This window comes from Chlamydomonas reinhardtii, chromosome 2, assembly GCF_000002595.2.
Source record: "Chlamydomonas reinhardtii strain CC-503 cw92 mt+ chromosome 2, whole genome shotgun sequence".
Classification (NCBI taxonomy): domain Eukaryota; kingdom Viridiplantae; phylum Chlorophyta; class Chlorophyceae; order Chlamydomonadales; family Chlamydomonadaceae; genus Chlamydomonas; species Chlamydomonas reinhardtii.
The window spans coordinates 6,597,368-6,609,699 of record NC_057005.1 but is presented as its reverse complement, the minus strand read 5'-3'; the positions used below and the strand labels follow the sequence as shown (position 1 = coordinate 6,609,699).

The window sequence follows — 12,332 nt, the reverse complement described above, 5'->3', positions numbered from 1 at the left end:
CAGCCGGTGACTCGCACACACGAGCAGCCGGGCACACCGGGCGCTGTGCACTCGACTCAGAGCTTCTCCCGACCCCACAACCTCAGCAGCAGACACCTTCACATCGAACTTCACGTGTCATAACTTGCCGAGACTGCCCCCACCTGACTGAGCTTGTTGATGAGGAAGATGCCCTTGCCCTGAGATTTGGATGACGGCTTCATGATCCAGGTCGTGCCCCCAGACCCGCTGCTACTGCCGCCTGCCGCGCCTCCGCCGCTGCTACTGCCACCCTGCTGCCCTTGCTGCTGCTCCTGCTGCTCGCGCTGCTGCTCCTTCTGCTGCAGCTGCCAACAGCGCCGGAACTCCTCCGCAAACAGCATGTAGTCCTGTGCGGGCGTGCATTTGTGCGGGCGTGTGAGTTATACCTACGGCATAGGTTTCACATCCGCACGCGGTACCCAGCACTTGACAGCCATGCAGCCGCTGCCGGCGTCCATACACTGAGCATCCTCCGCACCCGCACCCCACACATGCCACCTGACCCCACCCCACCCCACCCGACTCCTCCAGGCCCCACCCGCCGCCTCCTGGCCCCCCACCTGCGGCAGCACGTATGTCGCGGGTATGATGTCCAGCTCCGCCGCGGTGCCGCCCTCCCGCTTCACCTGCTTCTGGTAGCGCTTGATGTTCTTTACCATCAGGTCCTGCGGGAACGGCAGGTGGATTGTGGGTGTACTTGGATATTGATAGCGGAGCAGTTTGTCGAGCAATGGGTGATGATTGCCCACCATTAAGCCGGTTCGCGTGTTACGGTAGTCGCAAGACCGCCTGTGCCCCGCTACCCACACACCTGCACCACCGTCTCAAGCCCACCGTGCCCGCCTAACCACACCTTGCGCGTGAGTTCATAGTGGTTTGGAAAATGGTTGATGCGCTGGTGCGGGTGCAGGCGCGTCATGGAGTCGCCAAACAGCTGCTTAACACTCTGCACGTTGGCCCACCACAGGTCCCAGCTGTCGTCCTCCAACTCGGCGGACACATCTATCCAGCCCCGCCGCTTGAAGTTCTGTATGAGAACTGGCTTGTCCAGGTCGCAGCGCCATCGGATGCCCATTTTAGCTCCTCTGCTGTTGAAAGGGCGAGCATGAGAGGAATGCAGCGTGTCGAGGAATGTGTTCAGCCCCTGAAGCTGAATGTGTGCAGCAATACGTGTCTTCACGGCGCCGTTCGCCTCATCATGTCAAACGCCTCGGCCCTGATTCGGTCGCAACATTTGCGACAGCCCAGCAGCTTGGATCGAATGCGCAGGAAACAGCGGGGTCAACTGTGCCTCTTTTGTATCTATGTGTGTGCATTATTACAGCGAAACAGTGGCCCGGCACGCATTGTCATAAACAACACGTACTGTCTCTATCGCGCATGCCTTAATTTCATGTCACAGCGACGTGACACTAGCTCGATCGAAGATTGCTAACAACTAGGCTTACTTCGCGCTTGGAAGAGTTAGCGGCGAGTCGCGCTTCCATCACAGCGCGCAATTTAGATGGCGTCGCGACAAGGCGCGGGGTTGCTGATGCGGGCTTTGGGTCAGCAGGTGCGCTGCTGAGTAGTTACATGCACGCAGCGCGATGGCGAGACGATGCAGACTGAGCCCGGTCGCTTGTGTGGCTCCACGACAGGCGGGAGCGTGGTGCGCCCGGCCCGCTGGCTCCCTCATCACGGCGCAGGCCAGCACCAGCGGCGTCACTGGGTCGCTACTTGGGTACGTGGGCTAAGCATAAGCCTGCAAGATGTATGCTGGGAATGTGTTACCGACAGCACCCATCGGTATCAAGGAAAGGCCCCTTTGATGCCCCGGCGCCCACGCACGCACGCTTTTCGTGCTCCTGCTGCTGCTTGATGCGCCCGCCCACTCCTTTTCACCCCTCTGTTTCCTTCTGCAGACTCCAATCTCAGCAGCAGCATGTGGCGCACCAGCCCCAGCCCCACCCGCTGCAGCAGCACCAGCAGCTGCGGCACATGTCGCGCCTCCCCTCCGCCTTCACCAGCAATTTCAACCCCTTCGCCTGGTTCGACTACCGCAAGATGGTGCGGAGTCGGGGCGCGGGGGCGAGGTTTTCAGGAAGGAGCTAGTCAGAAGCTGCTGCTGCCTGTCATGCCAGGAGCTGGAGCTTGGTTCAAGCACGCGAGCCGGGGTTACAGAGCTGTGTTATGGGCAGCACGCCAGCAGAAACGCACGATCACGTGCCGCGGTTCGCAACCAAAGCTGCAAGGCATTACAAAACACACCCGCGCGTGCTGCCCCTGTTTCTTCAGGTCTACCCGGAGGTGTACGACGCCAACGAGGCGCACATGTGGGCGCGCTACAAGAGCCACGGCGGTCTGGCGGAGCGCTACACGCCGCCTGGCCCCCTCACCAGCGCCAACCCGCTGGCGGACCCGGAGCTGGAGGCGCGGATCAAGTACTGGAGCAAGAGGTGCGGATGGGTGGGGGTGTTTTCACCATTGCCAGTAAGAAACCAGAGGGGGAGTGCGGTGTCTGGGCGGGGTGTGGGAGGCGGCAAGACTCGCGCGTGCGTCGCGTCTAGCGGCCGCTTGGTGCGATGCCTCTGGGCTGCGTGATGCGCTGCGCAAAAATTGTGTTAGCTCAGCTCCTTCAAGCGCCGTGCCATAGCTGAGCCCCAAACAGACAGCCTCTCGCTCGCTACAACACGCCTGCCCCTTCCAACCCCTGCCTCGCTGTAGCCTGTACGCGGGTGTTCTGTGCCGCACCTCCATCTGGGGCTTCTCCAAGTCGGCGCTGCAGCAGCGGGTGCTGGACGCCTACAAGGCAGTCAATGCGGCGCTGGCGGCCGGGGACATGGCGCTGGCGGAGCCGGTGAGGGGCGCGGGCCAGAGAAGGAAGAGGGGTAAAGGGTGGCGCGATGGGAGGGAGGGGCAGAGGGAGGGCGGAGGGAAAGGAGGAGGAGCAGGAGTAGCAGGGACGGCAGGAGCAGCGACACTCCAAATGTCAGCCAGTAGATGTAGGTAGCCCCCGAAGCAAGGCGTCGTCGCTGCTACGTCTGCGCGCCAAGGACGTCAGGCACACCACAGCGGTGGGGGCGCAGCACACCATGTACTCGCACCCAACGCAACGGCCACGCATGCCTACCGCTGCCCGCCCTGCTGCCGGCGGCCCCTCGCAGTATGTGACGGAGCAAACGGGGCTGCGCCTGGCTGGCGAGGTGGCCCGGCGCGGGCGGTCCAGCGTGACGTGGCGGATGGTGCGGGAGCCCAAGCCCTCCGACATCAAGTTGGTGCACGGCACGATAGTCAGCAACCCGCTCAAGCAGGTGGGCGCCGGGAGGGGGCTGCAGCAGCTGGGCTGGGAGCGGCGCAGGGCGCAGCTGCAGCGGCTGTGGGGCGCAACCACTGCATCGAGGGCAACGCCATGTGGGCTTGGGCTTCCGGCTGCAGACGGCTGGCCTGCCTGACCCGAGCTGAGTTAACCGGACCGGGCCTTGGTGGCGTGCGCTGTCCCCTCGCCCTGTGTGTGCCTGCCACGCGCCGACAGGGCAAGCTGCACTTTGCGCAGTGGACGGCGCGCATCCCCAGCCGCCAGGTGGTGGCGGTGTACGACAACCGCGGCAAGCTGCTGGCGGGTGAGCCGCAGCTGCAGCCGCACAACCACACGACCGCAGGGGGGGCAGGGTGCAACGACGACGCGGCGGCCCGTGGGGGCTGCGGCGGCGCATCTAACATTATCCGAACATAGTATCGCACCGCATTCCTGCTTCTCAAGGAAGGAATAATCGCTTGCAATACCGATATCATCGCTAGAGCTGGCGCCTGGGTCGCTCATGGCACCACCCCTCACACACCTGTGTGGCACCTGTTTCGCAGGCGACCCCGACAAGGAGCTCGAGGTGGTGGACCACTGGGTGTTCGAGCGGCCCATACTCAAGGCCTGGATCGCGCCGCGACCCGGGCCCTCCGGCGCCGAGTGGCGGCTGGTGGAGCGCCTGCAGTGAGAGGGTAGAGGGAGAGGAGGAGGAGCATGCGCTGCAGCAGGGCGGCTGGAGAGGAGGCAGCGGGGCGGCAGGGCATGCAGGGGCAGCAGGGACCGATGTACGGGCACGGCACGGCACAGGGCGAGGTGGCCTGCGTCGAGTGTGGACGGTAGCATGGCATGGACATGTTGAGTGGGCGGGTGCTTAGTGGAGTGAAGGCTTGAAGCGCGGAAGGTCGCGCAGTACGGGGTCTTGGCGTGGGGTCTTGGCGATGCGCGTGTCTGCTACCCGGAATGTCGGACTGCATGGGACGCGGCGCGGCGGATGAGAACGCGCCACCCCCACGATGCATGATAGGCGTTTTGTTGTAAGAAAGTTGTAGTCCCGGGGCTTACTTTACGCGCTGCTGTGCACTTGCTTGACACGCCTCCGTCCCCTCGCACCACCAGGACACGACAGACCCACTTTGATCCCCGTCACGCCGCGACCCCGCTAGGCAGCACATCCCTCGATTTACGTGAACTATTTTTCAGGATGCCTTGGCAGCGCATTCGCACTCGCGGCGCGGGGCAGCGTCCGGCCAGTGACTGTGGCCCCGAGCTGTGCCTCTCGTCAGGTACAGCAGTCGATAACGGACACACAGAGCATAAGAAAGGTGCGTTGCAGCGTTCGCTAGCGTTGCAAGCTTGTTTAACTCCAGCGCCGGATCCACGAGTCAGACCCATCGATCGCCGAAAACCAGCCCGCGTTTTCCCAACAATTCATTATTACATTGGATTTTGCATACGACTCGTAGTATACTTAGCTTAGCTTACCTGAGTGTGCATCGGTGTGAGTCCTCTTACTCGGGCGGTTTCTCCATAGACGCGCGGAAGGAAGCCATGCCGCTGCTCTGAAGGCGATTACAGCTTCGTTGTTTACAAAATCACTTTAACTGAGCAAGCTATCCCTTACAATATTGTTTCTTGCGGTGGCCTGACCTGTTACCCGCCATTTACACACGATGGGCGCTCGTTCCCGGCCCAAAGGCTGGAGGATCCCAGGTGGCGTTGCAGGAGCCAGCGTCATTCTTATTGGCGGGGTTGTTGTTGTCGGCTCGCTCCTTCTCCTCTTCAACCTAGCCTTCGGAGGGACCTCGAGCAGCTCAACGTCGCTTTTCGCCAGCCCTGGACCAGGATGTAAATCTTTGACGCGAAAGGCGCTGAACTACATGAACGGCGTGAAGTCAGTCCGCAAGTTTAAGCCAAACGACACTTTCGGTGAGCCGTCTGTGCGTAAACGTCTTGCAAAGCCGTGGGTGACGTTTGTTGATGATGTGGAATTTGGCGATGGGACTTTCGTGGGGATTTGGCGCCTCGACACATACACGCACGACACGAATCGAGGCCACAACAGCTCTCTGAACGGGCAGGGGCATGCCACAAACCGTGATAGCTGCAGCTGTATCATGTGACTTTCGTTTTGTTGAGCTCGTGGTGGTCTGCTCGCCAAGCCGCGCCCGCACACTTTCGGTCTGGGGGCCCCAAGCGCGGCGTTCGCCGTTTAGCGCGCTCCTGTCGCTCTGGCTGACACTTTGCTGTTACCCCCTCCCCCTCTCCACCTGAACCAACACGCTTGATGTCAGGCACCATCTTCCACCTAGAACTTCTGTGAGTCTCTTCGGGTGGGAGGGTGGGAAGCGTCACACAGAGCGGTGTGTACGGGTCACAGTGAGACGTCCTGCATCACCGCCATGCCGTGTGGGCCGCTTCTGCTCCTGCCAGCTACTGCTGCGAATGTTACGCCCGATGCATTACACGTGATGAAACGCTGACAGGATGTTCTACAAGGCGATGGAGGCTCCGGACGTGCGGCAGACGGACAAGCTAGTAGCCACTCTGAAGCAGATGCAAGCCACAGGCATCAAAACTGTGGTCTACAGCATTAGCTGGTGTGTCCAATGCGTGGTGACGCCGAGGAGGGATTGGTGGCGCGGGGGAGGGAGTTGTGGAGGCGGGGGTTGCAGCCTTACAGGGGTTGCGCAGGAGGTCGCAGTGTGCGGGGTTGGCGCCGTGGCGGAGCAAGACAGGGCGGGGCGGGTTGGGACGGGGACAGGCAGGTGAATAAGCGGCAGGGAGGGAGGCAGGTTGGGTGGGAGCTGCACCCAAGCGGCCCAGCCCGGAGGATGCGGGTACGTGGCAGACTGGTAACGGTTTGCCATCCCAGATCCCACACCTCGCCACGCCCCCTCCCGACCCCAGGCAGTGGGCTGAGCCCGAGCCGGGCAAGGTGCGCACCGAGTACATCAGCTGGCTGCTGGATGCCGCCTGCAAGAACACGGGGCTGCAGGTGAGGGAGGCGAGGGAGGGGGGGAGGGGGAGGGGAGGGGAGGGGGCTGGAGGCACAGGCCTCAGGAAGGGCCTGGCAGGAGCTGCACAGAACCGGAGCCAGGGCCCTTACCCCGGGACAGCATCACAACTGGTCCACAAATGTAATGTCCCGGACACGATGTCCATGGGGTGGGGCTGCCACGCCGGCCACCACCTCCATCGGCACAATTGCCAACGTGCCGCGCCGTGACCCCGGGTGCCAACCTTTGCCCCACGGCAGTAACGCTGCCACCGCGCCACGCCACGCCCCGGCCACGCCCCCTCCCCCCGCCCCCCCCGCAGGTGGACCTGATCGTGGACTTGCTCAACCCGCCAGACTGGTTCTGGCGGCAGTACCCGGACGCGCGGCCGCTGGACAGCGACGGCCGCAACTACACGCGCATGTCCTGGTTCCACCCGCAGGGCAACAAGTGGGTGGCGGGGGCGGCGGCTGGTTGCGGGGGGGGGGGAGATTGTAGAGGCCAGCCCAAACTAAACCGCCCGGGGGTTGAGGGGTTTGAGGATGGTGGTTAAGGGGGCGGTTGAGGGGGCGGGTGGGCAGCGAGGCTGGGAGGCTGGGGCTGGGCTGGGAAGGTGGGAGGAGGCGAGGGGCAAGGGTGGACGGGCGAGGGGGGAGTGAGGGGAGGTGACAGGGAGGCGGGGCGCGCGGAGGAGCCGTGGAGGTCGCTGAAGAGTACCATGCCGGTGCCGTGGCTGAAGGCTACAGCCCCACAGCGGTTTGGTGATGCACTTGGGCCGGATGCTCCTCGTCGCCACGGGGCTGAAGGCTGGAGGCCCGCCGACTAGCTCCGTTGCGGCGCACTGGCCGCCGCACCGGGGCACAGGGGGCGCGTCCAGTGGGTGGGGAACGGGGGTTCCAGGCAGGACTAGGTGGGCAAGGGCGGTGCTGAACAGGCGCGGTGTTGCAGAGTCGCCATGCAAATGGCCATGTGGGTTGGGTGACGAGGGCTGGCGGAGGGGGCGTGCCGTGAACCCGGCCTCAGGCTGAGGCAGTACATAAACACGGCGAGCCTGTGGCGACGCCCTTCCCAACGTGTTCGCGTGAGGTCCTGCAATCCACCACTCGTGCAGTACAACCACACACACACACACACACACACACACACACACACACACACACACACACACACACACGCGTGCACATACACGCACGCGCGCAGGGCCGCGCTGACGCTGCTGAGCTCCGTGGCCACGCACCTGGCCTCCAACTACCCCGGGTGCGCCAAGGCCATCCAGCCCGTGTATAACAACGAGTACGAGGTAAGGGGGGCGGGAGGTTTGGGGGGGGTTGGGGCGGGGGGCTTAGGAGGGGGCAACTGAGGCGACAGTGTGAGCAGGTGGTGGGGGCAGTCACTTCATTTGGGGTGAAGAGGGCGTAGGGATTGCAGGGTTGGGGAGAGGGAGTGGGTCAGGGACCGGACGCAGGAGAGGAGGAGGGCGCGGCGGGCCAGAGTACAGAGCACAAAGGCTTTACGGAGGGCTGCTTGGCCAGGAGCGGGCAGCCGGCGATGCAAAGAAGGACGAACACAGAGGCAGGGTTATGTGGCCCCTGTGTCAGCCACCACCGCCACCACCAACACCAACACCCACTCCGCCGCACTGCACGCCCCTCACCTCACTACCATAGTCCAGTGGATCACGCCCCGCCCCACCCCTCCTCCTCCTAATTCGAACAAACTCCCCCTCCGCCCCGCACAGGCCAAGTACACCCAGGAGTATGACAGCTTCCAGGACTACGGCCCTTACGCGCTGGCCGAGTACCGCCGCTGGCTGCAGGCCAAGACGCAGGACGTCAACGTCATCAATCTGCGATGGGGTGGGTGGGGCAGGCGGCAGCAGCGGCAGGTGGCAGGGGCGCAGGGGCGGCAATGCGGTACGGTGTGTGGTACGATGCCGTGAATGCTTGTATGGCTACTTTGCGAAAGCGCCAAATAATGCAGCGCTGATGTTGCTGCCGCATTTGGGGATGTGCCCGCAGGCAAGCGCTACAAGACGTGGGACGAGGTGCGGCCGCCGGCGCTGCACTCCGGCGACTTCCAGGGAGTGGACTTCTCGGCCGAGTGAGAGAAGGGGAGGGAGGGAGGGAGGGTTATGTGACCGAGCCCAACGATATAGGTCCCAATAGCCAGGAATTGTTGCCCAACCCAGAAAATGCAGTGCGAGCGAGAGGGCGCGGAGGGAGGGGTGGGTGGGAGTTGCGCCGTGCAGGAGGGAGGTGTGCGAGTGTGGACCCGCGCCAAGTTAGAGGGCAGGCCTTCCTCCCTCACGGCAACTGCATCCGTCTTAATGCCACCGCCACGGCCACCGCCGCCGCCTACACTGCGCCGCCGCAGCTACTGGGACTTTGTCCGCTTCCGTGAGGAGTTCGGCGCGGCGCACTACAACAAGGCCTGCGCCACCGTGCACGCCGCCGGCCTCATGTGCTTCCACCACTTCCCCGAGTTCTTCACAGTCATTGACGCCATGTACGGGTGAGCACCAGCGCCCGCCTGCGCCTGACCGGTACAGTGGTTGCTACTGTGAGCCACATACGGTCATAGGATACCGCATGGGCAACGTGGACCTGTATCTTCAGTGCGCATAAACAATCTTTCATGTTGCCCGCCTACAACAATGCACGCGCGCCGCGTGAAGCCACTTCAAAACCACCCGCTTAACTTCCGACCTCACACACACACACACACACACACACACACACACGCCACGACAGGGCCACCATGTTCCGACTCATCGCCTCCAGCCCCTTCACAGGTGGGTGCGGGGTGGGGTCCCGCAATCGTGCCTACAGACATGAGGTTACACCCAGCCACTCTTCTCATGCCATACCACCTGAGGCCATGCCACAATCCCTCGCCCGCCACAGATTTCGTTATCATGGACTCCAACTTCATGACGCCCTACGGCACCGTCATGAACCCGCACAAGCTGCGAGTCTACATCTCGGCGGCGCACGCGTACGGTGAGGCGTAGGAAAGAAGGGGCGGACAAGCGGAAGGGGTGGAGAAGAGGAAGGGGACGAGGAAAGGAAGGGGCGGAGGAGGGGCACTGAAGGTGCCAAGGCATTGCCGCGCCCCGCACTGTGTCCCTGTTGCGGCACGCGGACATGCACCCTTGCTCACTGGTGCAAGCAGCCAACGGCCCTGCGGCCCACAAACCCTTGCTCTTCCACACTAACCCCCCACCTTCCTCCGCCCTCCCACCTCCGCACCTCCTCGCCCGCACCCTCCCGCCCGCACCTGCAGGCAAGCCGGTGTACTTCGAGGCCGCTGTGGAGCGCTTCAAGGACTTCGACCTGCTGGCCTCCGGCTTTTACAACAGCATGCTGGCGGGCGCCGACAACATCGGCATCACCAACTGGCACACGCGCGTGGACATGAACGCCAGCCTGACCAAGGTGGGGCGGAGGGCGCGGGGGCGGAGGGCGCGGGGGCGGTGGGCGGGAGGGAGCGACGGGGTCAAGGAAGGGGAAAGGGCGGCAGCCGTGTAAGCACGGGGTTGAGGCTTGCGGGATAGGAGTGCGAATGGGCTGAGCTGGAGATGGAGTACAGGCTGATTAAACGAGCAAGACTAGCATGTGTTTACAGTTGCCGGCGGTGCCTCGTGGCCTCCGTAATGACGCTCTTCCCCAGTCCCCCCGCTCACCCACCCCTGCAACAACCTGTCAGCATCATCTCGTCTTAATCATGCATGGAACCCCATCGCATAGCTAATGTGAATTCGCCCCTCCTCGGCCCTGCGCCACCTGGCCCTCAGGCCATGCACACGGCTCCCACGTGCGGCTCGTGCGAGGTGGTGGGCGTGTTCCTGCACCTGCAGTCCTGCGCCGCCTACCACGGCCTGCAATGGAAGTGGGCGCGCAAGGACCCGCTGCACGACATGGTGGAGGTGAGAGGCAGGCAGCAGGCATGCAGGCAGGCAGGCAGACAGGCAGGGAAATGGAAAGGGGTGTGGCGACCCGGCAGCGTCTGTGAGCCCTCGGCGCCACTCATGGTCATGTGGGTCGAGCCCGCGAGCGCTCCATGGTGGACGGCGTCCGATTCACAGCATGAGTCGCCAATTTGCCCCACCTCTTATCTCCTGACACGCGCCCCCCTCGCCCCTTCGCGCTCACTCGCCACCCTCTCACCCTCTCCCCCGCAGGAGCTGGCTGAGAAGCTGCATGACGGCGACTGCGGCACCGACATCGCCGTGTACATCGAGCTGGACAAGTTCCTGGCTGACATGGGCAGCTTCAGCCGCGCCGTGTTCGTGGAGCCGCTGGTGCTGTGGGGCACCGCGGAGATGGACAACTACATCAAGGTAGGCGTGGGCGCGTGCGTGCGGGATGAGGCCGGTGGTTGGGTGCGGCAGGCGGTTGGGGAGGGGACACAGGTTGGGTGCGGGCGGGGCAGCACATGACGCGCATTCGCGTGTGGTCGCGCCTTGGTCACTTCATGCGTCTTGTGGAAGGGGGGGTTGGGTGGTGGGCATGGCTAGCAAAGTGACCGTTGCCTTTTATGGCGTGATGCGCACGCAGCCAGGCAGCTCACCGACCCCCCACCCCACCTGCCCACCGCCACGCTCTCGCTGTCGCGCCCGCGCAGGTCAAGTCGGCTCTGGAGAAGCTGCCGCACACCATCATGCACATGCCCACCAACGTCACCTCGGGGCCGCAGCTGATGGTGCTGGCGGACCTGTGAGCCAGCAGAGGAGGGGAGGGGGCAGCAGCAGCAGGAGCGGAGGCAGTAGCAGGAGCGGCAGCAGCAGGAGCGGAGGCGGCAGTAGCAGGAGCCGTGGCGGCCTGGCGTTGTAGTCATGTCCATGCCGTATGAGCTGATGGGGTGGGGGCTTTTGCTGCTATCGCCTCGCGGAGGAGCATGGCGAGCCCAGCGCGGAATTGCAGGTAGGCGCCGGCAGCTGTGGTGGCGGACAGCGCTGCCCGGACGCAAGGTTAGCCGCTTGGCGGCATGTAGGTGGCGGCAACCGGCACGCGGGGTCTGCAGGATGCGATCTGTGCGATGTGCTATGTGCAGCGCTTCGCAGCAATAACAACAGCATGGATGGATGGCCCGTGGGTGGATGGTTGCGGCCTGGCGGGTACGTGCGGTCAGTGCGCGAGTGCAGTGGGCTCACAGCCACTGGGCTGCTCTGGGCCAGTGTGTGGGACTGTGCAACGAGTACGAGGGCGCCGAAGGTCTAGGACTGCTAGGCTGCGACGGGTGGAGCTGTGGTGCTTCGGCGACCCACGTCTGCATCTGCGCCGCACCGGGCTCGGCGGAAAGGAAACATATGCGATGCATGTCGAGGACACGAGAGGGGCAGTGTGTGCACACATGGGCAGGGAACTCGACGGCGAGTGGGGAGGGAGCGCGGCAGTATGTACTAGGCAAAGATACCTGCAGGCTGCAATCATGCGGAAGGAAGTGTCTTGTGTCGTGTGCGGAGGGATTGAGCTACCGCTGCAACGGCGCGGGGGGAGTACAGAGAGTTTGTGTGCAGGTGATCCGTTTGCAGGGCTTGTGGAATGTGTGGTGTGATCTTCAGGTCAGGATGTCAATCTTGTCATGGGTGCAGATAAGGATGGCGTTGTGCACGATGCCGGCGGCACCTCGTATCGCGTATCTATCTAGCGCTGGCATTTTGCGTTTGTGGCGGGACAGATGCCGGCTTTGCATGGGGGCCCCATGCATGGGGGCTCCATGCCATCTCGCAATGGGATGCCATCCCGACCATTTAATGACTGGCCATGCATGTGTGGCAAAGGCAGGACGGCGGCAATCAACGCGAGGGACTTAGTGGCTCTGTTACAGACTCTCCCCTGGTGTGAACTAGTATTGCCCTTGGTCTTTGTGCTACGCCAGCTGGCCAGCACAACAGCATGCAGCTGCCCGCAGCCCCGGACCGCAGCTGCCACACACGTGCTGCAGCCCACTTGGCCCTTCACTTCGGAACGCCTGCAGCCCCGTGCGGCCTTCTCGCTCATGTTCCCAGGCTTACTTATGGGCAAAGAAGG

At 63.5% G+C, this 12,332-nt stretch overlaps 3 protein-coding genes across 4 annotated transcripts in view; 2 read left to right on the top strand and 1 right to left on the bottom strand.

The window, feature by feature from the left end:
• Window positions 1-1,245, bottom strand: part of CHLRE_02g117350v5 (uncharacterized protein) — a 5,262-nt gene extending 4,017 nt beyond the window's left edge. Inside the window, exons 1-3 of the mRNA XM_043059995.1 lie at window positions 875-1,245; window positions 582-686; window positions 144-368 (exon numbers count right to left, since the gene is read on the bottom strand). Of these exons, the coding sequence (XP_042927629.1) occupies window positions 144-368; window positions 582-686; window positions 875-1,096 (552 nt within the window). The 5' untranslated portion in view covers window positions 1,097-1,245. The remainder of the gene's footprint in view (window positions 1-143; window positions 369-581; window positions 687-874) is intronic.
• Window positions 1,246-1,345: 100 nt separating this feature from the next.
• Window positions 1,346-4,354, top strand: CHLRE_02g117300v5 (uncharacterized protein). Its single transcript, XM_043059994.1, has 8 exons — window positions 1,346-1,576; window positions 1,662-1,744; window positions 1,926-2,070; window positions 2,299-2,459; window positions 2,728-2,860; window positions 3,168-3,314; window positions 3,536-3,623; window positions 3,865-4,354. The coding sequence occupies exons 1-8, from the start codon at window positions 1,526-1,528 to the stop codon at window positions 3,990-3,992; spliced, it is 936 nt and encodes a 311-aa protein (XP_042927628.1). The 5' UTR covers window positions 1,346-1,525; the 3' UTR covers window positions 3,993-4,354.
• Window positions 4,355-4,405: 51 nt separating this feature from the next.
• CHLRE_02g117250v5 (uncharacterized protein) lies at window positions 4,406-12,140 on the top strand. Of its 2 annotated transcripts, none has more exons than XM_043059993.1 (15): window positions 4,406-5,230; window positions 5,596-5,620; window positions 5,788-5,901; window positions 6,212-6,299; window positions 6,623-6,750; window positions 7,501-7,600; window positions 8,039-8,156; window positions 8,319-8,400; window positions 8,674-8,811; window positions 9,051-9,091; window positions 9,204-9,299; window positions 9,583-9,734; window positions 10,094-10,225; window positions 10,481-10,639; window positions 10,924-12,140. In XM_043059993.1, the coding sequence occupies exons 1-15, from the start codon at window positions 5,182-5,184 to the stop codon at window positions 11,017-11,019; spliced, it is 1,518 nt and encodes a 505-aa protein (XP_042927626.1). In that variant the 5' UTR covers window positions 4,406-5,181; the 3' UTR covers window positions 11,020-12,140. The 2 variants fall into 2 exon arrangements, with proteins under 2 accessions (XP_042927626.1, XP_042927627.1); XM_043059992.1 differs by having other exon boundaries at window positions 4,406-5,296.
• Window positions 12,141-12,332: the final 192 nt, after the last annotated feature.

Bases quoted from the DNA above. Each gene is read 5' to 3' on its own strand.
- CHLRE_02g117250v5 (XM_043059992.1), top strand. From the start codon at position 5,182: ATGAACGGCGTGAAGTCAGTCCGCAAGTTTAAGCCAAACGACACTTTC. The intron at 5,297-5,595 runs GCGATGGGACTT...GCTTGATGTCAG, and splicing joins TGTTGATGATGTGGAATTTG to GCACCATCTTCCACCTAGAA. The intron at 6,300-6,622 runs GTGAGGGAGGCG...CCCCCCCCGCAG, and splicing joins GCAAGAACACGGGGCTGCAG to GTGGACCTGATCGTGGACTT.
- CHLRE_02g117300v5 (XM_043059994.1), top strand. From the start codon at position 1,526: ATGGCGTCGCGACAAGGCGCGGGGTTGCTGATGCGGGCTTTGGGTCAG. The intron at 1,577-1,661 runs GTGCGCTGCTGA...GCTCCACGACAG, and splicing joins TGCGGGCTTTGGGTCAGCAG to GCGGGAGCGTGGTGCGCCCG. The intron at 3,315-3,535 runs GTGGGCGCCGGG...ACGCGCCGACAG, and splicing joins TCAGCAACCCGCTCAAGCAG to GGCAAGCTGCACTTTGCGCA.